Source organism: Anolis sagrei, chromosome 3 (assembly GCF_037176765.1).
Source record: "Anolis sagrei isolate rAnoSag1 chromosome 3, rAnoSag1.mat, whole genome shotgun sequence".
Taxonomy (NCBI): domain Eukaryota; kingdom Metazoa; phylum Chordata; class Lepidosauria; order Squamata; family Dactyloidae; genus Anolis; species Anolis sagrei.
The window spans coordinates 214,766,269-214,791,734 of NC_090023.1; the positions used below are offsets into that span (position 1 = coordinate 214,766,269).

The 25,466-nt window shown below is 41.8% G+C and overlaps 1 protein-coding gene across 4 annotated transcripts in view; it reads right to left on the reverse strand.

Moving 5' to 3' along the window:
* TRIM8 (tripartite motif containing 8) overlaps positions 1–25,466 on the reverse strand; it is a 99,323-nt gene that overhangs the window by 8,139 nt on the left and 65,718 nt on the right. For all 4 annotated transcript variants that reach the window (XM_060768298.2, XM_067465856.1, XM_060768297.2 and 1 more), the window contains exons 4-7: positions 10,926–11,021; positions 8,600–8,833; positions 4,642–4,673; positions 2,995–3,110 (exon numbers count right to left, since the gene is read on the reverse strand). In XM_060768298.2, coding sequence (XP_060624281.1) covers positions 2,995–3,110; positions 4,642–4,673; positions 8,600–8,833; positions 10,926–11,021 — 478 coding nt within the window. The remainder of the gene's footprint in view (positions 1–2,994; positions 3,111–4,641; positions 4,674–8,599; positions 8,834–10,925; positions 11,022–25,466) is intronic.

Sequence of the window (25,466 nt, forward strand, 5' to 3'; positions counted from 1 at the left end):
ACTGTAATCAAAAAATGTTGGCTTCCCCAAACTTTGCATTCAGTCTTTATTTGGAAGAATGCAATTTGAACCCGCTGCTTTCCTCGCTAGACCTAGCAATCCTTCAAGTATCTAAAATATTTTTTAATTATTATTTTTATTAGTTTTATAAGTTTTACAGCGAAAGTGGGGGAAAACAATAGTGCGCACTCAAGGTGGCACCATAGAAAAGTGGGAAAGTTACCAAAGAGGAGAAGAGATAAAAGCAGAAAGGGGCAGAAAGAAGCAGAAAGTATCTAAAATATTGAATCTTTTTTGTACCAAACTCAAATTTTGTTTGTATATCATGTGTTTTAAACCAGTGTCTATCATTTCTGAACCTGTTCAAAACTCAACTCAACACTCCTGCTGAAGACAAACTATTGCCAACTTGTTTCTTGTATATTATCTATCATACTTTCACTACTACTGTCCTCAAGAAAAGTGACATTTTGGTCATTAGGAGGCCCATGTGGGGTTTATATATCTGTGGAATGTCCTGGGTGGGAGAAAGAACGTTTGTTTGCTTGAGGCAAGCGTGAATGTTGCAACTGGCCACCTTGATTTGAATGCAATGGCCTTGTAGCTTCAAAGCCTAGCTGGTTGCTGCCTGGGGGATCCTTTGTTGGGAGATGTTAGCTGTCTCTGGTGGATTCTTGACTAGAATTCCTGTTTTTTGAGTGTTGCTCTCTATCTACTGTCCTGATTTTAGAGTTTTTAAATACTGGTAGCCAGATTTTGTTCATTTTCATGGTTTCCTCCTTTCTGTTGAAATTGTCCACATGTTTGTGGATTTCAATGGCTTCTCTGTGTAGTATGACATGGTGGTTGTGAGAGTGGTTCAGCATTTCTGTGTTCTCCAATAATATGCTGTGTCCAGGTTGATTCATCAGGTGCTCTGCTATGGCTGACTTCTCAGGTTGAATTAGTCTGCAGTGCCTTTCATGTTCCTTGATTCGTGTCTGGGTGCTGCGTTTGGTGGTCCCTCTGACACGAATTTGGGCAGTGTCCGGACACGATTCAAGGAACATGAAAGGCACTGCAGATGTGGGAGAAACGTCAGGAGAGAATGCTTCTGGAACATGCCATACAGCCCGAAAGACTCACAGCAACCCAGTGATGCTGGCCATGAAAGTGTTCAACATGATGAATAGTGTTCACTCTGGAAATACAATGCATACATAACATGGAATTTTCTCTGTGAATTTTCTCCAACGCAGCAGGGATTGCACAGGGCCAAAAAAAAAAAAAAAGATAAATATGCAGCAGAAGTGTTTTAGGTCCAGAAATATAAAGCAGAAGTAAGATTGAAAGTCTATGCAAAGATCGATGTGTGAGCCAACTCATGAACACTCGGTGCTTACTTCAGAACATTTCTGGAACATAATCCTGTATAGAGAGATTTAGAAGCAAATGCCTCTCCAAAGATACACTCGTAATTACATTCGAGTAGCAAGATCGAAGTTAAGTCTATGTGGGGAAGAGAGAAAGTAAGGGAGTGTGTCTACAGAGAGTAGGAGAGGAACAACAGTTTGGTAAATCTTGATTTTCATGAACTTCTCCAAGACATGGAGAGGTATCTGGTTCCAACTACTGAAGACAGGAAGAAACAAACAACAAAAAAAAACCCTTTCCTTCTGGATTATATCTTTGTTGCAGTGAGTGGGAAGAGACTTCCTTTAAAAAAGAGGCCTGCACTTTTTTGGAAGGGTGTTCCCTCACTTTGAAAGCAAACTTCTAGATAAAAAGGGAGGGGGAGACCTATTGCTTTCCAAACGTCATTGAATTCCAATTTATTTCCATTCCCAGATAACATGGTGGCTTGCAGAGCTTCAGGGTCTGGCAGTAATTGCTAGGGTGGGTCTTAGCTTCTCTAGAATACAGAGCAGGAAATAGTCAAGATAGCAGACTATATGAGCCTTATAATTGTAGAGTTGGATGAGACCACAAGGGCCACCTAGTCCATCCAGTTTGGCATGCAAAAATACACAAAGAAGGAAGGCTTGCTGCTTCCTACTTTGCTAAAATAATACATTTTCATGATAACCTGAGAATCCAAGATTTGTCTTTATTCCTGTAAAAATGGGACCAGCCAGGAACTGCTGAAGTTTTGGGATTAATCAGAGAAGTAAACAATAGGGGCGCGAAACATGCAACCTCCATTGGTTGTTAGACTATAACTACCTGTCATGGGCCTGGTTACTGTTTCATCCATTTAATTTGTGTTTTTGTACCGTTTTGTTCATTCAGAAGGCATGAAACGATACACCCCAACAAAGGAAAGTGGGAACTCCAGTAAACATTCAGTCAGCTTTTTCTGGCGCTTGGCTGTAGGCCCTGGCAGGTTCGGGTGCTTTGGGCCTGCTTCACACACATACACTTTCTTTCCAAGGTGAGTTTGTGTGTGGCGAGCAGGCCCAAAGTGCCACCGCCAGCGCCTGCCAGGGCCTGCAACCAAGTACCTTGCGCTAGACCTAAAGTGAGGGGAAGGAGAGCATGGGAAGCCCGCCCATTGCCACCAACGTGCCGAAAATATTTGTTTTTTTCGAACCTTGGACAAAAAAAGCTCATTTGGAAAGGCACCCATTTTCGGGAGAGGCGCTCAAAAACGAAAATGGGGCCTTATGAATGAGACAAACAGAAATGGATAGTGATTCTATACAAATGCACAAGACTAATAACTATTAACAGCTCTTACCGATATAGCCAATGATGTGGAACACTGGAAACTGCAGTCCAAAAAAACCCTTGATGTTTACATGATTTCCACCCCTTGACATAGAGCAAAAAATAACCCCAACCACGGAGAAGCTATGTCTGTTCCCTGTAATTGCTTCTCTCATCTTTTTGGTGGGTACCTAGATACTTGACTGAAGTACACATTGACCAGCAACAAGGCTCCATAGGCAGAATAAAGAGATAGACCTCTTCTGCCCAAAATCTAGGTGTGGATTCACAGGTGTTGGCTTCACTCACCTTCTAGAAGTTTTCGCAACTGTTTCTCCTTCTTGGCAATCTCATTGAGGAAGAGCTTGGAATTGAGGTGCCCAATCTTGGGCGGTGGAAGACTGCCCCCTGTGCAGTTCTGGGTCCTTAAAAGAAGAACATTACAATGTGTTACAGATTGCAATACTGAAATATTCTTCAGTCCTCAGAAGGATGTCAGCTACCATTCGGCCAGGCTCCCCCCCCCCCCCCGATGAATTTGGGATAGGCCTACAGTATCAGAATCTTTCTTCCAGAGGGAGATGATTTCCACCCAATGTTTTCCACACCATAAGTAAAGGCCTTCCTGTCCCCCAACCATCAGAGGAGGCAATTCTGCAACTAAAAGGTCTTAAAACTTTCCCTCTAATGCAGTGGTTTCCAACTTTTTTTGACCAGGGACCACTCTCCAACATTAGTATAAAAGGATTACAAATTAGTCAATGGTCAACTTTAGATTTGGTTTGGTTATCTGGGGTAAATTGGACAGACCACATCAGCTCTAGTTTCTGATACAGAATATATGCCATCCAGTAGTCGCCATCTGCTCACCCACATAAAACCATATTTAATAAACTTCGGCACTATAAGAGGGTTTCGCAAGACCAGTCACTCTCGCTGCAACGGTGTAGTATTGGAGAGGCCGCAGACCATATTTTAGTTCTTGCAAACCACTGGTGGTCCAGAGATCACAGGTTGGGCACCACTGATCTAAAGCCATTCAAGAGAAAGCCACATTCCCAGGTTTAATTTCAATCGCCACTATCATCTTTCCTTACAATTGCTTGTCAGGAACGTACTTTAGAATTGCTCACAATCAGCAACACAAAGCTAGGATTCATTTTAGCAATATGGGTTCTCTCAGCTTTGGGTGTGGGAGATGCATCCCAGAACCCAATCTGCAACAATAGTCTGTTATTTTCTCAAACTTGATCAGAGCCCAAAAACATATCAAAAACTGTCCACTGGTGTTCAAGCCACGAAAAAAGAGATTTGGGATACGGCCAATGCAACCTAACTGAAAGGTTTCCCATTTTTTGTTTTATTCTTATAGGACCATGTCCTCTAGGTTAACATTGCTCTTTAAGGTATTGTGATAATTTTCAACCAGATTTTGGATAGATTTTGCTCCCCACCATTAGTTCTCATTCAAAACTCAGTTTTATTTATGTGGACCCCAAGTATCCCCCCCCCCCTCCTAAATATTATAATTCAATTTGTTCTCAACCTTCCTTCTGGAAAGCTAAACAGATTGTGCATCTTAATTCTTTCATGGTAAGCCAAGATTTTTGTCCCATTGTTTCCCTCATGTTCAGCTAATTCTTGTTACTCTGCTGAAATGTGGCCAGTTTTTACAATATTTTCTACTAGAATTTAATGTTAGCAAAATGTCTCCTCTCCCATCCCTGTGTCTGCTCAGGATGGCACCCTGTATCCTTTGTGGTCAGTGCTGATCAATATAAAGTTCCATTACAGTATAATAAATTAAGCCAGGGATGGAACGTTGACTTAGGAAGTCCTACAAAACAAACGTCCCCTGATAACTTATGGCCCACTCCCAGTAGACAAATGAGATTTGCAGCATCAGATGCAGCGTCTTTCATCCAAATCCAAAAGAGCAGGAAATAGATTTCTTACCTATCCATCAATATTTTCACTGACTTGGTATTCTAGAAAGCAAAAGAAAAATTGAATCAAAAGCTGTCACTTATGACGATTTTATGGTACAGCAGGTTCTGGTCATCATTCCATAAGACTTCCTAGTTGTTTTCATTTGTTCCAGAGGAATAAGGTTTCCCATCCACCCTCACTATAATCCCACATTGTGCTTTACAGATACAACAAAAGTGTGGTATATGTGACCCTAGCTGAAAGCAGGGTGCATGTTTCTCATGCAAAAAGATGGCTGCTTCCATACCTACATATCCAAGTATATTACAAGATTAAAATCCAGAACCAGACAGTGTTGACTGGACTGGACATCACAATATTAGACAACTTCATATAGTGAGTGGGTTGCTGTGAGTTTTCCGGACTGTATGGCTATTAGAGTTGGGCCCAAATCACTGTCAACGAAAATATTTGTAGTTTTTGGAGGGCCATTTTCATGTGAATTCCAAAAACAGAAAGGGGAAGAGAGAAACAAAAAAGAACAGTGAAATGAATTCCGAGAGACGTTGTTTTTGGAAAGAGTTAAGTCTACAAAATACCTGAGATAGGGGGATATGTGGCGTCTCTTTCTCTCCTCGGCAGGAGGTAACTTTTTTTGGAAGGTTACCTCCTCCTCTAGAGAGAGTCCTTAGAACTGGCTTTCCCAATAGAACTAGCATTGGGGAGGGGGTATTGAAAGTTCATCTCAAAGCATGATGGCAGTTGACGTTTCTCTCTCTGTGTGTCTCTCAGCCAATAAAACGCCTGGTGGTGTCCATACTCTGATTGGCTGAGTATGGACACAACCGGCAACTACAATTCCTAGAGCCCTTTCTTGCGGATTGTCTTATTTTAAAAAATGTTATGTTTAAAACTTAAAATAATTCTAAAACTTAAAATAATTCTAAAAAATCAGTAGATTGGTGATTTCTTTTTGAAACTTGGCAGGCCTGCAGTTGTAAATGGGGTCTACAAGTGAGGTAGGTTTCATGCAGATAGACTTTAAAGGCTGAGGACTCAGGCTTTACAATTTTCCATTGTAGCCAATGGGCTAACTCTCTATCAAATGAAATGGAAAACACCCCTTCCCTTTTGTGAAACTTTCTGGTAAACAAAATGAGGGGTCAGATGAAAATGGACCCCAAAATGACGTGCCTTTTGGCTCAAATGCACAAGACTAATGGCCATGTTCCAGAAGCATTCTCTCCTGATGTTTCACCCGCATCTATAGCAGGCATCCTCAGAGGTTGTGAGATCTCACAACCTTTGAGGATGCGTGCCATAGATGTGGGCAAAACGAAAGGAGAGATTGCTTCTGGAACATGGCCATACAGCCTGGAAAACACACAGCAACCCAGTGATTCTGGCCATGAAAGCCTTCGACAATCCATATAGTGAATTAGCAAGATAATACTGAACTGCTTGAAAGAGCCATAGTCATAATGAACAAGAATGCACAAAAAGCAGTTTTGAGAAGTGCTATGAAAGTGCTAAGCTGTTCTAGTCGTTTTTATAATACCAAAGGCCTATGGCTTTATGGCTCCACAGACTCTTTCATTTTCCGTTGGACTGAAGCACAATTGCCACCAGCTGTTCAAGCCCAATCCTTAACAGCCTACAACATCTTAGCAAAGTGCAATAGGAATGTTTCTGCTTTACTAATTTCTCAGTTTCCCCCCCCGTTTCCTGGATCACAAAGGTGAGGTGATTACTTCATCCATTTTACTGGTATTTTTTAGGTATTCTTTGAAGCAATCCGGCAGGCCAAGGAGAAACAACCAGGTGAATCTTTATTTAGATGGGAAGCTATTTTCCAGGGCAGCAACAGCTTATTGGCTGCACCAAATCCTAAATTTTACCTGACATTTCAGCTACAATCCACAACCAGAGCCCAGGTTCTTTGAAGCACATGTTTCCATGGCATATTGTTCTTGGATCTCTTGTTTTGGCCTTCAACTCCCAGAAATCCTAACTGCTAGTAAACTGGCTTGGATTTCTGGGATTTTTAGGCCAAACCTGAGGACCCAGAGGTTGAGAACCATTGCTCTATAGCTTTCTTTTGCAACTGGATTCTATCACTACTCTGGTTGGGATATTTGTTGAAGCACAATGATGCCAATAATGGATCAGCCCCAACAAGTATAGTGAGTTGTTGTAGGTTTTTCAGGTTGTATGGCCATGTTCTAGAAGCATTCTCTCCTGACATTTTGCCTACATCTATGGCAGGCATCCTCAGAGGTTGTGAATATATTCCAGCAGAGTGTAAATACCCTGTCAATCAGCTGCTGAGATTTACTTGGAAAGCCTCTTTTTGACAGACAACACTGTTTTAGAGGTCAAGGGTATCTCGTCTTTTTAAAATGAGGAGTGGGCCATCTGGTCTATGTTAGAAGAGAGATTAGAAAAGAGAGTTGGTGAGCAAAACTGTAGCCTGGGTACAAGGTCTGAGATGACCCTTTTATTCATTAGTCTGCTCTACAACATGTGAAGGTTCACAGCATGGGAAAGCAGAAGGGGAAACCTGATCAAATTATGGTTACATACTACCAGCTGCAAGGGAAACCCCCCACCAAGGCACGCTATCGAAAGCAGCATCTGAATTAGGGATCCCAATTGCTGGACCATAAAAGGGGCTTTCCCTGGGTTGGAAAAATTCATATGTAATTTGAAGGTTATGTCACCTAGCTAGTAATTCTTGGTGACTTTAACTTTAGTGTCAAAGAGACTAGTTACCAGCTATGAGCTACACAGAAAGTTTGTTACATGACATGTGTTTGGCAAAACTCACTCATAACTACCTTTTGGATTGTAACAGCCCTGTCTCTTTTCTCTAAAGAGCTTACGGCAGCACTTATATTTTCCCATTTCATTTGAACAACTCCCATGAGAAATGGGTTAGACCAGTGGTTCTCAACCTGTGGGTCCCCAGAAGTTTTGGTCTTCAACTCTCAGAAATCCTATTAGCTGGTAAACTGGCTGGGATTTCTGGGAGTTGTAGGCCAAAACACCTGGGGATCCACAGGTTGAGAACCACTAGGTTAGACCAAAAGACAGTGTTTGGCCCAGAGTCACCTTTTAAGGGCTGACAGCAAGGATGTGAAACCTTATCTTCTTGATACATAGATCAAGCATTCCCAGCTGTACCACTGTCAGTGTTAACAATATACACAGGAACAGAAATCCCACCCTTGACCAGTCAAATCTTCCACTCATTTAGTAATTAAGCAGTAATTTAAAAGTTCCACCTTACAAATAAACTGACACAATGAGAACACATTTTTTGCTTTTGGGTATCCAACACACAAGTGAAAGAGCAAGAAGCCTCCCTGGGAAACAGAATTACTCCACTTGAGCAGAAGACCAAACAAAACTTAGTTGAACTTCTGCCCCTGGAGCAGCGTTTGATCATTTATATTCACCCTGACATAAAGGAAAATTAGCCATGTATATGGAGCTCACTGCAGTGCACAGTGTGGTAAAAGGCAAGATAAACTGGTTGTCTGTACAGGTTTACATTAGGTAGAAAATGCAATTTGAATGGCAGTGACTTTTCGAAAATATATTTAGGAAAGTCACTGAGCTGGTCTTCCAAGTTGAGCCCCCGGTGGTGCAGGAATGTTGACCGAAAGGTTGGTGGTTCGAATCTAGGGAGTGGAGTGAGCTCTTGTCTGTCAGCTCCAGCTTCCCATGTGGGGACATGAGAGAAGCCTCCAACAGGAGGCATCCCAGAAGCAACTTGAAGTTTCTCAAGTAGCTCGTGACATGAAAAAAAAAATCAACCCAAAAGTGTAGAAGGAGAAGCACATATGTTAGATGGAAGCAACCGTTACTGAGATGAAGTTATTAGCACAGGATGTAAAGGATCCATAAGATGCTTCCCTCATCCCGCTGCCAAATGAAGTGCTCCATTGGACCCTCCCCTTCTCCCAAACAACCCTCACGTCACCTTCATGAAGTTGATGTCCTCGGTCTTGTCATACATGACCTGAACAGAGCTGAGAAGCTTCTTGGCCTCCTGCATGCGCTCACTGAGGTGGAGCACCTGGGCAGCATTCTCATTGCAGAACTTTGCTTGGGCCTTGTCTAGGATCTCCATAGTCTTGCGCAAGTCCTCATCAAGGATCTGGTGCATCTTCTCATACTGTAGACGCACCTCATCCTTCAGCTGGTTTACCTTCTCCTAGTAGTAAGGAAGAAAGAGAGAAAAATATCTCCAGTTAGCCTACCTACAAACCTATTTACTATTCTAAGGACTGCTCCTAGACCACATATGGGCAAACTTCAGTCCTCCAGGTGTTTTGGATTTCAGCTCCTACAATTCCTAACAACTAGTAGGGTGTTAGGAATTGTGGGAGTTGAAATCCAAAACACCTGGAGGATTGAAGTTTGCTTATGCCTGTCCTAGTTCCTTTTTATTCCTTGCACTTTTTATATTTTTAAGAATGTTTACTTGCTTTGCTTTGACAGATTACTGGGAAGTTGGAGAAATTGTTCAAGGAATTAGTATGGCAAGGTGTTCAGAGCTCAGAATCAGAGGTCAAGAATTAATATCCTTCTTCTACTTTGATAGAAACCAGTAAATCATACTGGGCACTCAAAATTATATCCAAAACAGAGTATAATAATTACTTAGTAGGAACAGAGAGCAGTGGGGCCTGGTTTTTATCAATGTCACAGGGAAAAATACAACATGTCACAAAATGCTAGGAACCAACATCTTTGGGAGCAGGTCCTTAGAGACATTCCTGACATGACTCTTATTGGAAATTGAAAGAGCAGACCCACTGAATCAGTAGGATTTAGGTAAGTGTTGACTCACCATTCAATAATCGATTCACTGGATGTGCTTTAGTTTGGACTAATCAATAAGAGGTTTGTAATCATGTTCTAAATGGCTTGCTTAGGGACCCCGGTGGCGCAATGGGTTAAACCAGTGGTTCTCAACCTTCCTAATGCCGCGACCCCTTGATACAATTCTTCATGTTGTGGTGACCCCCAACCATGAAATTATTTTCATTGTTACTTCATAAATGTAATTTTGCTACTGTTATGAATCATAATGTAAATATCCGATATGCAGGATGTATTTTCATTCACTGGACCAAATTTGGCACAAATACCCAATATGCCCAAATTTGAATATTAGTGGGGTTGGGGAGAGGGACTGGTTTTATCATTTGAGAGTTGTACTTGCTGGGATTTATAGTTCATCTACAATCAAAGAACATTCTGATCTCCACCAATGATGGAACTGAACCAACCTTGACACACAGGACTCCCATGACCATCAGAAAACACTAGCAGGGTTTGGTGGACATGGATCTTGAGTTTGGGAGTTGTAGTTCATCTACATCTGTGGACTCAAACAATGATGGATCTGGACCAAACTTGGGACAAACACTCAATATGCCCAAATGTGAACACTAGTGGAGTTTGGAGGAAATAGACCTTGGCATTTGGGAGTTGCAGTTGCTGGGATTTATAGTTCACCTACAATCAAAGAGCATTCTGAACCCCACCAACAACAGAACTGAACCTAACTTTCCACGCGTAACCCAGATGACCAAGAGGTAATACTGTATTTTCTGATGGTCTTCGGCGACCCCTCGGACACCCTCTTGCGACCCCCCCCCCCCAGGGGTCCCGACCCCCAGGTTGAGAACCACTGGGTTAAACCTTTGTGCCAGCAAGACTGAAGACCGACAGGTTGGAAGTTTGAATCCGGGGAAAGCGTGGATGAGCTCCCTCTGTCAGCTCCAGCTCGCCATGCAGGAACATGAGAGAAACCTCCCACAAGGAGGGTAAAACGTCAAAACATCTAGGTGTCCCCTGGGCAACATCCTTGGAAATGACCAATTCTCTCACACCAGAAACAACTTGCAGTTTCTCAAGTCGTTCCTGACACACACACACACAAAGGGATTGTAGTTTGTGGGTGAATATGTGGCCTTCCAGGTATTGTGGTCCTCTAGACTTCAACTCTCATCATCCTTTGCCATTGGTTATGTGGGTCAGCAAGATGGGAGCAGAAGTCTAAAAACACTGGAGGGCCTACATATTTCACATCCCTCCTTATCTGCCCATTTTTATCAAATTTGTGATGATCTTCCATGAGGAGTTAAAGTATTGCTACAAAGACTGTAGCACTCTCTTTTGCAAGTTCCTCTATTAAGGGAGCCATTTCACAGCAGGTGAACTTAGTGTGCAAATGCAACCTAACACCCTTTTTTTTTTAGTTTTAGCAGTGGATAGAGGGATAGAATCAGAGTTACTTCAACCAGGCGCTTATCCGACTCCAGCTTGTACAGCTGCTCCTCAATGTCTTGCTCACGCTCTTCCAGGCGGTCCTGCTGCTTCACCAGCATCTTCTGCAATAAAAGGAACAAGAAGAGAAAGGACTGTTAGGTCTCTTTTTAAAGTCAACAACTGCACAAGTATCCGGCTGAACAATTGTGACAATAACGAAGATACTGGAAAAATCCAGGACACATTTGCCTGTAATTCTGTAGGAAGCAGCGAGATAATCAGGCCCTATATCCTAAAATATCAAAATTGTGTTCGACCCCACAACTGGTATAATGCCACCAAATGGCAGAGTAAATGTATAAGCAGCTTGTTTTTTCTCGAATCCAATCACAACACTCTTATAATAAGAGTTTGCATAAATAGTTACTTTGATTGAGGGATTTTGGACACTGTAGTCCAAAAAAGCAATTTTTCCAAGTTTTGGTTGCAAGGTTTATGCCAACTACAGCAGGGAACTTTTGGGCCTCAAGCATTTTGAGTTCAGTGTAAGAACAGGAAACAAATCTCTTCTTTTTCTCCAATGCGTTTACCTTGTTGATACACATAATACAAGCTGACACACATATTTACCATGCTGTATTATAAATATGGAAGGATTTTTTTCTGGTTATTTCCGTTTGTGAACTGTCAAGATCTAAATACAGAAATACAATGTCTGAAGTAGCTCTCAGAAATATTGTTTTCCGCTTCTTTAATTCCCCCCAAAATCTGTGGTCCACACCCCTGTCAGCAATTTATTTTCTGATAAAAACAAAACGTATCACCTCACATATCAAACATATCACCTCCAGGTTCGAGAAAGGCGGGTCAGAAAATATCATAAATAAATAAAAATATTATTTTTTCAAAAGGGCCCCACATAATAATATATACACAGCTGTGAACTGGTAGTTTAGGACTACAATTCTCAGAATCTTCGAGTCAGCATGCCCACTAGACACAGTAGCTCACCACCATTATAGTAACTTCTTCCAATCTCTCCATGGATTTGTCTATTTTATTAACTGAGAATAATTTTGTCATGCCAATTTAGTTAAGATCTCATACACATATTTCTTCATTTTTACTATGGAAAAAGTAAAGGTGTCCTCATGACGTTAAGTCTAGTTGTGCCCGACTCTTGGGGGGGGGGGGGGTGCTCATCTCAATTTCTAAGCCAAAGAGCTGGTGTTTTCCATAGACACCTTCAAGGTCATGTGGCCGGCATGACTGCATGGAGCACCATTACACCTTCTCATCAGAGCAGTACCTATTAATCTACTCACATTTGCATGTTTTTGAACGGCTAGGTTGGTGGAAGCTGGGGCTAGCAGTGAGAGCTCACCTGGCTCTGGATTCGAACTACCAACCTTTTGGTCAGCAGGTTCAGAAGCTCTGCGGTTTAACCTTCTGCCCCACCAGGGACTCTATTTTTACTATAACTTTTTATTTTTACGCATTAGTTTAAACTGTATAAATGTAAACTCCTTTCATCCTGCAGCACAAGACTTCAACTGCAAAAATTATAACTTTCTCAATTCAAAATACCTCCCTTCTGAAATCATAGTTCACTGAAAATCAAAACACCAAAACAGCATTAGAAGACAAATCTATAAAAGTCAAAATATGTTTTAAAAGTCAAAAACTAAAGTCTGTGTGCAATACAGCAAGCTAACAGCTACATATTAAACAACATTCATTGAAAAAAGTCTCCAAGCAGTTTCCAAAAGATCAATAAACATAATTGGAGAATCTAAATAATATACCTGTGGGTAAGAACCCTATTCAATTCAGTTGGGCTTAAATAGACCACATGCAGAACTGCACTAGGTTTTATTTTTCATTTAGTATTTCAAGACCACACCCTTCAGTGTTACTACTGCCAGGGCAGCTTATACTAGTATTAAAAACTAATCCAAACAACCAATGAAAAACATTTCCAAACACAAGTGAAAACATATTGAAATAATAGATTTCTCACTACAGCAGCGTGTGAGTTCCAAATACAACGCCTTCAACTGGTATCTAAAACACAGTGTTCTACTTCTGATGTTTTGGGAGTTGCTTTTTTCTCTGTTGCTTGTAATCTGTGTTTGCTTTTACGCATGTGAAATTAGATTTAGGTGAATAAAACTGGGTTGACCAGAAAAACACCTCACTGGTGCCCTTGACCCATTCAGTCAACTTGGCAAGCCTGCACTTATGCAAGTTCTATTGATTTAGTATCTCTAAATCCTAAAGAGTAATTGTAATTATTGTATCCAAGAATTTTATAGTTGACCCTTTTTTTCTTTTAAAAAATAAAGGCACTCCCGACATCCTTAAGAAGGTAAGGCATTGTGTAAAACAGAGGCATCTGATTTGGTTATGTTATATATTTTTTGTGTCAGGAGGTACTTGAGAAACTGCAATTCGCTTCTGGTGTGAGAGAATTGGCCGTCTGCAAGGACGTTGCCTAGGGGACGCCCGGATGTTTGAAGTTTTACTATCCTGTAAAAGAGATTTCACCTAAACACTAGAAAGAGTTGGTTGGCAATGGAATATGCAGCCTAAGAGTGTGTGTTTCCTTTTCTGGAGGCCTTTAAACAGAGGTTGGAGAGCCATTTGTTAGGAGGGCTTTGATTGTGTGTTCCTGCATGGACTGGATGACACTTGTGATTTCTTCCAACTCTATGATTCCAGTAATATTGGTGCTGGGATAGAGAAACATATTTTCTGTGCAGAATAGCTTGATGATGACAATAAACAGTGCAAGAAAGCTTGAGCTGGAAATAATGAGGTTCTCCTGTAGCCAAACCTACTGCACCTGTATGTGCCCAACTACAAGAGGAATGTATACAGCAGCTGCCTCCAGAATCCCTTATGGACAAGAATGAACAGCAGAGCAGAGAAAAAAGGGGGAAAATATACAAGTCTGTCTCATCAGCTACCACTAGCATGTTCAGGAAAGACAGCTAGAAGCCTGGCTACCAAATTATCCTGCATTTCTCTCATCAACTGCCCTTTGGATGCATTTTAGAAGGTGCTCCCAGAGGTTCTGAAATTTCTTATGTTGCTTGTTCACTTGTGTGACCTGGCTGTTTCGTTTTATGCATGCACATTGTTAGTTTTGAATAAACATTGAACTGTGTTTCCTCTTTCGTTGCATTGTCTGGACTTCCTTTTCCTTATCCTTTCCATGTTTTTCCTGCCCTCTGGTACTAATTTTTCCATTGATGAAATAGTATTGAGGAGCACATCTACTCTTTAACTGAAGTATATCTGTACCCGAGGGTAAGACTGCACGATTTATAAGTCCTCAAGCTGAATACAGGCCATGAACTATGAATGTGACCTACTGCCTTCATGGATGGCAAACCCACAAGTTGTGTGCAAGCTGACTCTTGCGCAGCATCCACATAAGGCACCAGTTGTCACAATTTTAGCTTTCCCTCACCATAGCTCGGCTTTTCTAGACTCCCATGGAAAAATGATGCGAAAACAGAGGCAGGAAATGGCATTTGGACATTTCCACAAAGGATTTACAGACAAAAGAAAGTCCAAATAATGCCATGCCTAATCTGAATGCCCCTCCAGCAATTTCCTGTGGGAAAAGGAAGGAAGGACATTTATAAATCATCCCCACCAGTTTGGAAGAAGTTGGAGGTAAGAAAGTACACGTTAGGCAAATGGGTTTCTAAATGAGAACAGGAAAACCTCTTCACTAACTTAAGAGGTGACATTTTTTCTCTTTTCAAGTACATGAGTTTCTGTGACACAAAACAAAACAAAAACCCCAACAACAACAATCCAGACAAACCAATCTTACCTTCTGTATCAAGAGTAAAGCTTTTTGTATAATCTTAAAATGGGTTGCTGTGAGTTTTCCGGGCTGTATGGCCATGTTCCAGAAGCATTCTCTCCTGACGTTTTGCCCACATCGATGGCAGGCACTCAACAGACCTCACAACCCCGGAGGATGCCTGCCATAGATGTGAGTGAAACATCAAGAGAGAATGCATCTGGAACATGGCCATACAGCTCAGAAAATCCACAGCAACCTAATGATTCCAGCCATGAAAGCCTTTGACAACACAATCTTAAAATGCTTTATTAGATAACACTGTCCTGATATAAGGACATTTTTCACATGTCACTAATGAGCACATTTTTCACAGGAGATGATTAGATCAAGACTTGATTCTAATGTAAAATTGGTTGAGTTGACCAACTATCATGCAGATAGTGGGAGCAGGCTTCTTTGATATGTTTGGACCTGCCCTTCTTCCAAAGAGATAAGGGAATTTTATCTTTGCAATCACCCTATAGAGCATGTTAATCTGAAACCCACACTGTCTCTGAGAACAGGGAGATTGGATGCATCTACAAAGATGAAGTACTTTGGCCACATAATGAGAAGACAGGAAAGCTTGGAGAAGATAATGATGCTGAGGAAAATGGAAGGAAAAAGGAAAGGAGCTGACGACCAAGGGCAAGATGGATGGATGGTATCCTTGAAGTGACTGGCTTGACCATGAAGGAGCTGGGGGTGACAACGGCCGACAGGGTTGCTCTGGCATGGGCTGATCCATTAGGTCACGAAGCGACTGAACGAAGAAACAACAAAAACATTGTAGAATGATTGCAGCTTGATACTACTTTAAGTACCATGGCTCAGTTCTATGGACTCATGGGGGTTGGAGCTTTACAAGGTTTGAAATCTCCTCTGAGAAAAAAATACTAATGCTTCACCAATCCCAAATTCCATAGCATTGAGCCATTGATGTCAAACTGCTTTAATTCTATAGTCTAGACCAGGCATGGGCAAACTCTGGCCCTTCAGGTGTTTTGGACTCCAACTCCCACAATTCCTAACTACCGGCTGTTAGGAATTGTGGGAGTTGGAGTCCAAAACACCTGGAGGGCCAGTTTGCCCACACCGAGTCTAGATGTATCCATAGATCCAAGTCTCCTAAGTATGACCTCAATGCTCTATTTATTACACCATACTGGTAGACTCAGTATCATATTGCCCTCACTTGCCAAGTTTCTGGGTCCCTCAACCAGTTAGCGAGCAGGATCATGGTGCAGTGCAAGAAAATAAAATAAAAATCAAAAGCTTTGTAGCACACACTGCTCTTTCAGGCATGGTTCAAACAGCGATCTATTCTACACATACAAAACATCAGAACTCTATGCCCTGATTTATTCACTCTGCCACATTGGCTCTCTTCTGAGGGGGCATTTTATGATTAACATGCCTCCTAGCCACCAATCGGAAAAATATTAACCATATTTGGGCAGCTTTCTGTAGAATGCCAGTATCTTATAAGCATTGCAGTGGTTTTCAAGAATTTAAGAGTCCTGAAAATATATGGACATTGCCTGGAAAGTTTTTAACAAGGTATTAGAGTAGGGGAGAATGCAGGCAGGAGGCTCCACCAGCCCAGAACTCAGGAAAAGCAAATTACAATTAACTACTTAATTGTGTTCAATTCCTTTTTCCAATAATAAAGATATAATGATGTTTTGACGCAATATCACTACTTTTGTGATGTAACTGCAATAATCATTGCTCGTATAGCTATAGGACTGTGACCTCCCTAGATGAGGCAGAATAAAAGGCATATAGTTCAAGTGCTAACTTCTGAGTTGTGCGCAGAATTCGTTCCTACCGTTCCTACCATTTCTTTCGTATCTTCCGTTTCTTTGGAAGCATGAAATAGGAAGCCCCCTCCCCACACAAGAATCTGCTTTCGTGTGCATCCGAACTTGTCTCCTTGCCTTGGAAAGAGAGTGTGTGTGTGGCTGGGTGTACGGGTAGGCCCAAAACGTGCCTGCAGCTGACTGCTTCTTGCTCTAGAATAATAGGCACTCGGCTGCAGGCGCTGGCAGGCACGCACACTTTCCGGGTCTGTTTGCACGCCCCACCACACATGCACTCACTTTCCAAGGAGAGTGCGTGTGTGTCCTGCCATGCAGGCAGGCCTGGAAAGCACACACACCTACAGTGGAGTGCCTCTTACTCTAGAGTAAAACAGCAGGTGCCAGGTAAGAAGAACACATGCTGGGAAGGGGGGGTCAGTGGATGGAAAGCTGCCCCCCTCAAATAATGGTCCGATTTTTGGGGGGTGGGGGGGTAACCCAAAGAACCGAAAACAAACCTCCCAATTTCAGGAGGCTCACAAAAACAGATCAGGGCCCCCAACGAAAGCTGGGACATGAAACGGGACCAAGTTTACCCCGAAAGCACAACTCTAGCTTCTACTATACCTTCTGCTGTTTTCTCTTTCTGTTGTGTATTTCAAGGCAATGATAAAGTGGACTGGCGAATGTACTTTGTATTACAAATCAGAAAGCTGTGGCATTCAGATCCCCAAGCAACTAAAAAGTAACTACTCTGGTTGTCTCTGAGAAATGGGGAAGCATTTTCATTCCAGAGAAAATGAAACTCTGGTGGTAACTAATTACTTTTGGGGCCCTCGAACCCTAACTGATTAGTTGTAAAAAGTACAACTAATTTTTACAGTGGATCCATTTTTACAACTGATCCAAGCATTTGTGTCCTCCACAAAGCAGTAAAAAGAACCATCTATCTATAAAACTTACAGTGTGTTCTGCCTCCACAAAGCAGCAACTTACGTAATGGTTCCTGAGAGATGTTCCATCCAGGCAGAGCCAGATCAGCTAAGCTGACAGAACTGCACACGGACCTTCAAACTACTGACCAAAAATCAATGCACAAAGTAAGCAACAACTATAAATTGCATTTTCTCTTCTCCTATCTCCCCCTCCCCTCCCCACCTACTCCTTTCATCCATCATAATGTATAGGTCAATTTGAAATTGTGAACCCAAAGGGTAGAAGTAGGCTTTTAAAAAATTTATTACACAGCACCTAGTAGTTTTAAGGACTTGATAAATAAAATATGATGGCGGTGCTGAAATTTGCTTAATTTATTCAGGCCTCAGGAGTTGGGCTTTTTTTAAAATTAGAGCTGTCACCCAATTAAAAAGTCTTAGCCAATTACTCATATGAGTTTTAATTAATTAAATCTACACAAATTGCATGAAAGTGAAACCACTGATCTTCTTTTAAAAACTCAATACCATTTCATGATTTCCAGAGGATACAGAGATGTATATATCACTGTACGCAAAATCCCTGAAGGAACATTCTTTGTTGTGGGAGAGGGATGGGGACCATCATCATGAGTAACACTTGTGAGCCAGCTTTTTCCAACCACGTGTTTTCTAAAATAGACTATGCAAGATTACAACTCCCATCCTCCCCAGCCATCACGGCATGCCACAAATGCTATGTTGATTACTCTCATCATCCCTAAAGAGTGTGGTTATTAATCATCGTGTGTCTTGAAGTACCATATTTACTTGAGTATAATGTGCCATTGAATGTAATGTGTACCTCAATTTTGAAGGTGTACATTACAAAAAATAAAGGATTTGTTGTCAAATATAATGTGAGGCAGTGGTGGCTGAGAAAAGGCTGGTGGGAAGCTGTGCCCCTCTATCAGGCCTTCCCACCAGGCTTTTTGCGATCACCATCAGGTTCCCACTGTTGGAATTCAACCCCATGCTGCCCAAGTCTCAAGTTCTCAATGAGGACTCCTGTATGACAGTTGGAGTGTATCTAATTTCTTCTCTCCTCTGTTTCTGCTCTCATTCAGATTGGTGGTTTAAAATGGATACTTTGGTTTGTTGTAGGTTTTTCGGGCTACATGGCCATGTTCTAGAAGCACTCTCTCCTGATGTTTCACCTGCATCTATGGCAAGCATCCTCAGAGGTGGTGACCTCACAATCCCTGAGGATGCTTGCCAGAGATGCAGGTGAAACATCAGGAGAGAATGCTTCTAGAACATGGCCATGTAGCCCGAAAAACCTATAACAACCCAGTGATTCCAGCCAGGAAAGCCTTTGACAATACAATGGATACTTTTCTACTGCACACTTTTTTGAATCTGACTTCTGCCTTATTACATTTTAGTATGGAGAGTATGTGCTGTGTGCTTTGAGCTCTCTCTGTGTTTGTGTGTCAGGAGAGATGTAGTAATTGAGGTTTTTCCCCTCTCTTTTGAAACCTTAGAAGAGATGGATGTTAAAGTAGCTCAGACCCAGTTCTTGGTTATTAAGAAATGCAGTTATTTCTTATAATCTATATAAATAAAAATCTAATGTCAATTGTGGGATTAACATAACTCAAAAACCACTGGACGAATTGACATGAAATTTGGACACAAGAGACCTATCAGGCCAACAAGTGACCATCACTCATAAAAACACTGAAAAACACAGCGGAAGGGAAATAAAAAGCCAAAAAAGCAAAAAGACACTACAGTGCATGCGCAAAATGACTCCCCCTTGCAAACAAAACAGACAATAGCGTATCCACACTCTCTTCTGGACTACAGCTCCCAGTATCCCCTAGACCAGGGGATCTGTTCGTTTTGTGTGATATCATAACTCAAAATCCGCTGGCCAAATTGTCACCAAATTTGGCCACAAGACACCTACTAACCCAAGAAGTGACCATCACTTAAAAAAAAGATTTTGTCATTTGGGAGTTGTAGTTGATGGGATTTATAGTTTACCTTTTGACCCTTTTGACATCCCCTCGCGAACCTCCCCCCCCCCCCCAGGGTTCCCGACCCCCAGGTTGAGAAATGCTGCCATAAGGCCATCCAGTCCAACTCCCTTCACTAAAGCAAGAAAACATAATCAAAGCCCTCCTGATAAAGAGCCATCCGGCCATATATATAAAATGATTCACACACACATGTATATGACAGATATAATATCATAGATTTGAAAGGGACCCCAAAAGAAGGACAATTATATGTTGCATGTTCCTGAGTAGGCAAACCAGACAATCTCTACATCAACACTAACAAAGAAACAACAATAAATACTGTTTATCCACAAGCATAAAGAAATTACATATATGAGAAACCAAGACTCTCTCATTACATTATTTTCCAGCTCACCAGACTGGGCCACAGCAACACGTGACAGCGAACGGCTATTAATCTAATAATTTCCAGATTTAAGACCAGGGAGAAATGGGAATTAATTACCAATAGAGAAGGTGCCCCGTCTTCTTCTTTAACAAGAAAGAAATAATTTAGAGCCCCCTCCATTTTTCCCTGAAGATCTTGGGCACCTCAAGCCCCATTAACACCTGCCCAAATCTAGAGGAGGAAACAGCTGCAGGATGTGAGATAGGAAGTTGGGTGGGCTTTGGGTGCTTAAAGAAAAAGGTCACCTTTGCACACTGGGCCTCTTGAAGGGAGAAAGAAATCGACTTCTGTGTGTGTACTCTGGCGCTTTTGAGTTTGTTTCTCTCTGCCCACACCTGCCTCAGATAATTTTTAGCCAAAGTGCTACTGCTATTTCTTCACTCAGGACTTCTTCGGACAATATTACTGCCAATTTGGAAATGGCAGATGTGTGCGGCCTAAGTGAAGTTGCGCAGTGCAAATGGAATTGATTCCAAGAGCTCGGCTCCTCTGCTAGTTAATTAAGATAAGCTGCACAAAAGCTGAGCTTGGAGTCGGTTAAGACTAGCATTCCCGAATGGGTGCGTTGGGCAGGGAGAGTGGAACGGCCCAATAGCCTCACACCTTTTACTTTTTTGCATCCATTTGGAAATGCAAGCTGAATAAGGCACAAACGCTCTAAACACCTGAGCTAGCTTTATTTGCCTTGCTGTCAGCACAGATCAAGAGGCGAAGCTCCCGTCTCCCCCCTTTGACTGTTCCTCATTATAGGAGGGACATCCCGCATTTGGCAAAACCCTTGGTTCTCTCCCAGTTCTGAGAGACGGATGTGCTGGAGGAGAAGTACTGGCATTAGCAGCACTCAGGAGAGCAGCTTTAAAATAGAAAATCTGAGAAGCTTTAAAATAGAAAGGCAAATGTGGGAGGCACCAACGTTCAGCATTTGGGAGTCTATTCCAGGCAACCTACCAGCCATTACTGTTCAGATATTTCCTCTCCTAACACTGGAGTCATAAAGGAGCCCTCCCCAACTGGATGCTCACCAACTATACTGGATTACTGCTCCCATTATCCCCCAATAGTGTAATACTCAATCACTTCTCATGCTGGTTGAAGATTAGCAAAAGCATAGCTGGATACATCTGGAAGACACTAAACTAGGTACCATTGCCACTGGTGACAAGAAGAATTTTTTTTTCCATGTCAGAAGTGACTTGAGAAACTGCAAGTCACTTCTGGTGTGAGAGAATCGGCCGTCTGCAAAGACGTTGCCCAGGGGATGCCTGGATGTTTTGATGTTTTACCATCCTTGTGGGAGGCTTCTCTCATGTCCCCGCATGGGGAGCCGGAGCTGACAGAGGGAGCTCATCCGCACTCTCCACAGATTCGAACCTGCGACCTGTTGGTCTTCAGTCCTGCTAGCACAAGTGTTTAACCCATTGCACCACCGGGGGCTCCATAGAAGAAGGTGCTTTCCCGTATACCGGAGAATAAAAGAGCTACAGCTTGGAGGGTAACATTTCATCCATTTGTGATAAGAGGGGTAAATGTTGCTGTTTTGTGGCTCCCTTCTGCAGTCTTCTCAGAAAAAAAACCACATATGTATAAAAGAAGGATAATGAAATGGCTTGCATCCCAACCTTTCTTCCATGAACGAAACAGTGGCTGCTATCTCCACCTTCTCTCTGTAGCCCCTCCTGAGATACTGTTCCTAGAGGAGGACAGCCTTTTGGGAGTGATGTATATGGTGCTTTGCGCACAGTGGGGAGCTGAGAGAAATGGCCCTTTCCCATAAGGTAAAGGTAAAAGTTTCCTCTGACATTAAGTCTAGTCATGTCCGACTCTGGGGAGGCGGTGCTCATCTCAATTTCTAAGCTGAAGAGCTGGTATTGTCCATAGACACTTCCAAGGTCATGTGGTCGGCAGGACCGCATGGAGCACTGTTAGCTTCCCACCAAGGTGGTACCTATTGAGCTACTCACATTTGCATATTTTCAAACTGCTAGGCTGGCAGAAGTTGGCCCAACAGCAGGAGCTCACCCTTTTCCCCGGATTAGAACCGCCAAATTTTCGGTCAGCAAGCTCAGCAATTTAACCTGCTGTGCCACCAGGGGGGCCTTCCCATCTGCAACAAGCCAGTGTATCCATTTTTTAAGCCTCACCAATATGTCATGGAAGAGGAGTGGGTAGCCTTGCTACTCTTTCTATTTTAATAAGCATTCCTGGAAGAGTATTTCAGAGCAGGCTTTTAATACAGCCTGGAAGAATGCAGTCTTCCATTTTGATTTTTGGTTTAAAGTACAAAAGTGCAAAAAAGGGAAAGGTTAGAGCAAGAAGGAGAAAAGGCAGAACTGGTGTTGGGGATTGCTAATAACATCAGCGGAAATGTTTAATAGGCGCACAGCAAGCATAACAACAGCGACAATAGATGTGCTATTTGGGGAGAGAGGAGGGAATCTCACATTCTGCCAGGTATGAAATACTGTGTTTTGATCACCTTGGAAAATATAGCTGCAACTGAAGCACAGCATTCAGGGGAGATGTGTCAACTATGTGCATTTATTTTGCAGCAAGATTACCGAGGACATTTCTGTTTTGACTAGTTTACAATAGGTCTGAATGTGTAAAGTATTAACTGGGGTGGAGGTAGGGAATGATATATGTGTGTGTGTGTGTGTATTTCATGTCATGATCACACATTATCCTTTCATACCATCAAGTCTCTTTTTTACTCCCACCCCCCACAATTTCAAATAGATACTTCCTCGTAGAGGAGATGAAGCTTTTTAGTTTTTTTTTTGTAACGTAGCTCCTTTCCCTGCAATGAAAAATTTTAGCTGACTGTTCTCAATAGTCTAATCTTAGCATTTGCGGAATAATATTTCATTGTAGTTTAGTCTTTAATTTATATTTTTAACCTACCTATGTTCAGCATAGGACATAAATACAGCCACTACGCATCCATTTGTTGCATTAACACAGGAAATTCATTATAATAGATAATGGAAATCAAAGAAGATAAATTGTAATGAAACAACACAGTAAATCTCTATAGTGAAATGCCTCTAGAAAACTGCAGTTTGCAGTCTTTCTGGGGGGAAAAATGAGCGAGAAACAACTTTGGATTCAACGAATATTAATTCCAGTGCCCGGGGCAACAATGAAGAAATGTCCATTGTTGTCTGGTATTTACATGACATTATTCTTTCATCAAATGCTCTGCATCTATTTATCCAGTCCATTCTATCAACACTCTGTGAATTGGATCATAGTTTCCGAAGAAGGTCAAATTCTTCACTGAAACGTGTTCTGTAACATATTTTCCAGAATTTGCAGAGAAGGCTTAAATGTCCTGCAGAGTAAATTAAGCATAAACTCAGAGTTATCTACTGCTAGGAATATCACAATCTTGAGTTTTGGGTAATGAAAATACCCTCTAGAACAGTGTTTCTCAGCCTGAGCGTCAGGATCCCTAAGGAGGTGTAAGAGGGGTCGCCAAAGACCACTAGAAAACACAGTATTTTCTGTTGGTCATGGGGGTTCTGTGTGGGAAGTTTGGCCCAATTCTATCGCTGATGGGGTACAGAATGCTCTTTGATTGTAGGTGAACTATAAATCCCAGCAACTACAACTCCCAAATGTCAAGGTCTATTTTCCCCAAACTCCACCAGTGTTCACATTTGGGCACACTGAGGATTCATGACAAGTTTGGCCCAGATCCATCATTGTTTAGCCCACAGTGCTCTCTGGATGTAGGTGAACTACAACTCCAAAACTCGAGATCAATGCCCACCAAACCCTTCCAGTATTTTCAAGGTTAAGGAAGTTCTGTGTGTAAAGTTTGGTTCAATTCTATCGGTGGAGTTCAGAATGCTTTCTGATTGTACGTGAATTATAACTCTGATTGTACGTGAATTATGCTCTTTGATTGCAGGTGAACTATAAATCCCAGCAACTCCAACTCCCAAATGAGAAAATCAATCTTCCCACCAGTATTCAAATTTGGGTGTATCGGGTATTTGTGCCCAATTTGGTCCAGTGAATGAAAATACATCCTGCATATCGGATATTTACATGACGATTCATAACAGCAGCAAAATTACAGATATGAATTCCTAACAAAAAAATGTTTATGGTTGGGGGTCATTACAACATGACAATTAAGGGGTCATGGCATTAGGAAGGTTGAGAAACACTGCTCTAGAAAGTGTTCTTTTGACAAGTGAAGACGAGGCTTTAGAGGAGACGTAAAAAACCTCTTTCACCTTTTAATCTCCATTTCCTTACACATGTAGGTCAGTTGCTCTCCCATTTGTCTCCAGATTTGGAAACTAAGAGGTATGCATATCTTTGTAGGGGGGGATGATGGACCTTTTTTATTTTTATTTTTTTATTGCAAGTGAAAGACAATATAAAAAATAAAAATCTCTAGGCTACCCTCTCATACTACTGCCCACATAGGATAGCACGCTCCCGGACATATACTAGGTCCTTTCGCATATGAATGTTTAAGCAACACAATCTGTATCCCTACCCTTTGAACTCCCTGCTCGTACAAACATTAAAAAATATCAAGCAAAGCAGGAGTTCTTAATACATTGCCAGGCATTCACCACCAGCACCACCGACACAATAATAACTCATAACAATCCACATTATTTACACCAAGGAAATGTAGTATTTTTCCATCTTCTATTATGGTAGCCAAGTGGTTTAGCACTGAGAAACCTACCGGAAAAATGAGCCAGGGGGCCTTGAATAATTTCCTCATTGCCAAATGTAGCTTAATTTGCATATCATTTTAATTAACGGAGTATATGGCAAGCCATGGTTGGTGGATTTGTTACTCTTATGCTTCAGTAGCCTTATTTTGGAATTGTCAGCTCTCAAATGTGAGTCAGGTTAAGACGAGAAATAATGAGAGAGGAAACCTCTTTTTATTTGCCTGCTGACCGCTCAGACAAATAATAAGATTTAAGGGAAAGGACCACATATACATTAAGTGTTTCAGTAGATTAAGAAATAGCAGCTTGCCCAAGGCCGAGGCTTCAGTCAGAGCCTTGTGTCTCCTACACTTACCACAATGTAAGGTCAGCTTTAGTCATCAGCAACAAAATGTATTCCTCCAAACTGAGAACTAGAAACTTACATTGCAAACAAAACTGGAATTCTAATACGAGCGCTCTAGATTGTACAGAAGCATTTTTGGGGCCTTATACAGAGTACATAGTGTGTGTTGTAACTCCAGGCTCTACGCAAGACAAGCATGCTAAATGCAACAGAAGGATGACATTATGCGCCCTTCAGCATCAGTCCTTTTGCTGCACGGAGTGAAATCTCTCTTCTTAAGTTACCATAGCTGGTTCCCCTAGCAACCCGTGATACAATAGTGAACAGGAAGAACGCAGAAACAATCCCAGTGTCTGCACACAATGGCCCTCTGAATGGAGGGAAGTCGCATTCTACTTCCTCAGAGCAGCTTTAGCTATTGGAGATCCCAGTCTAAAAAAATGACATGGACTTTTGGGACAATAG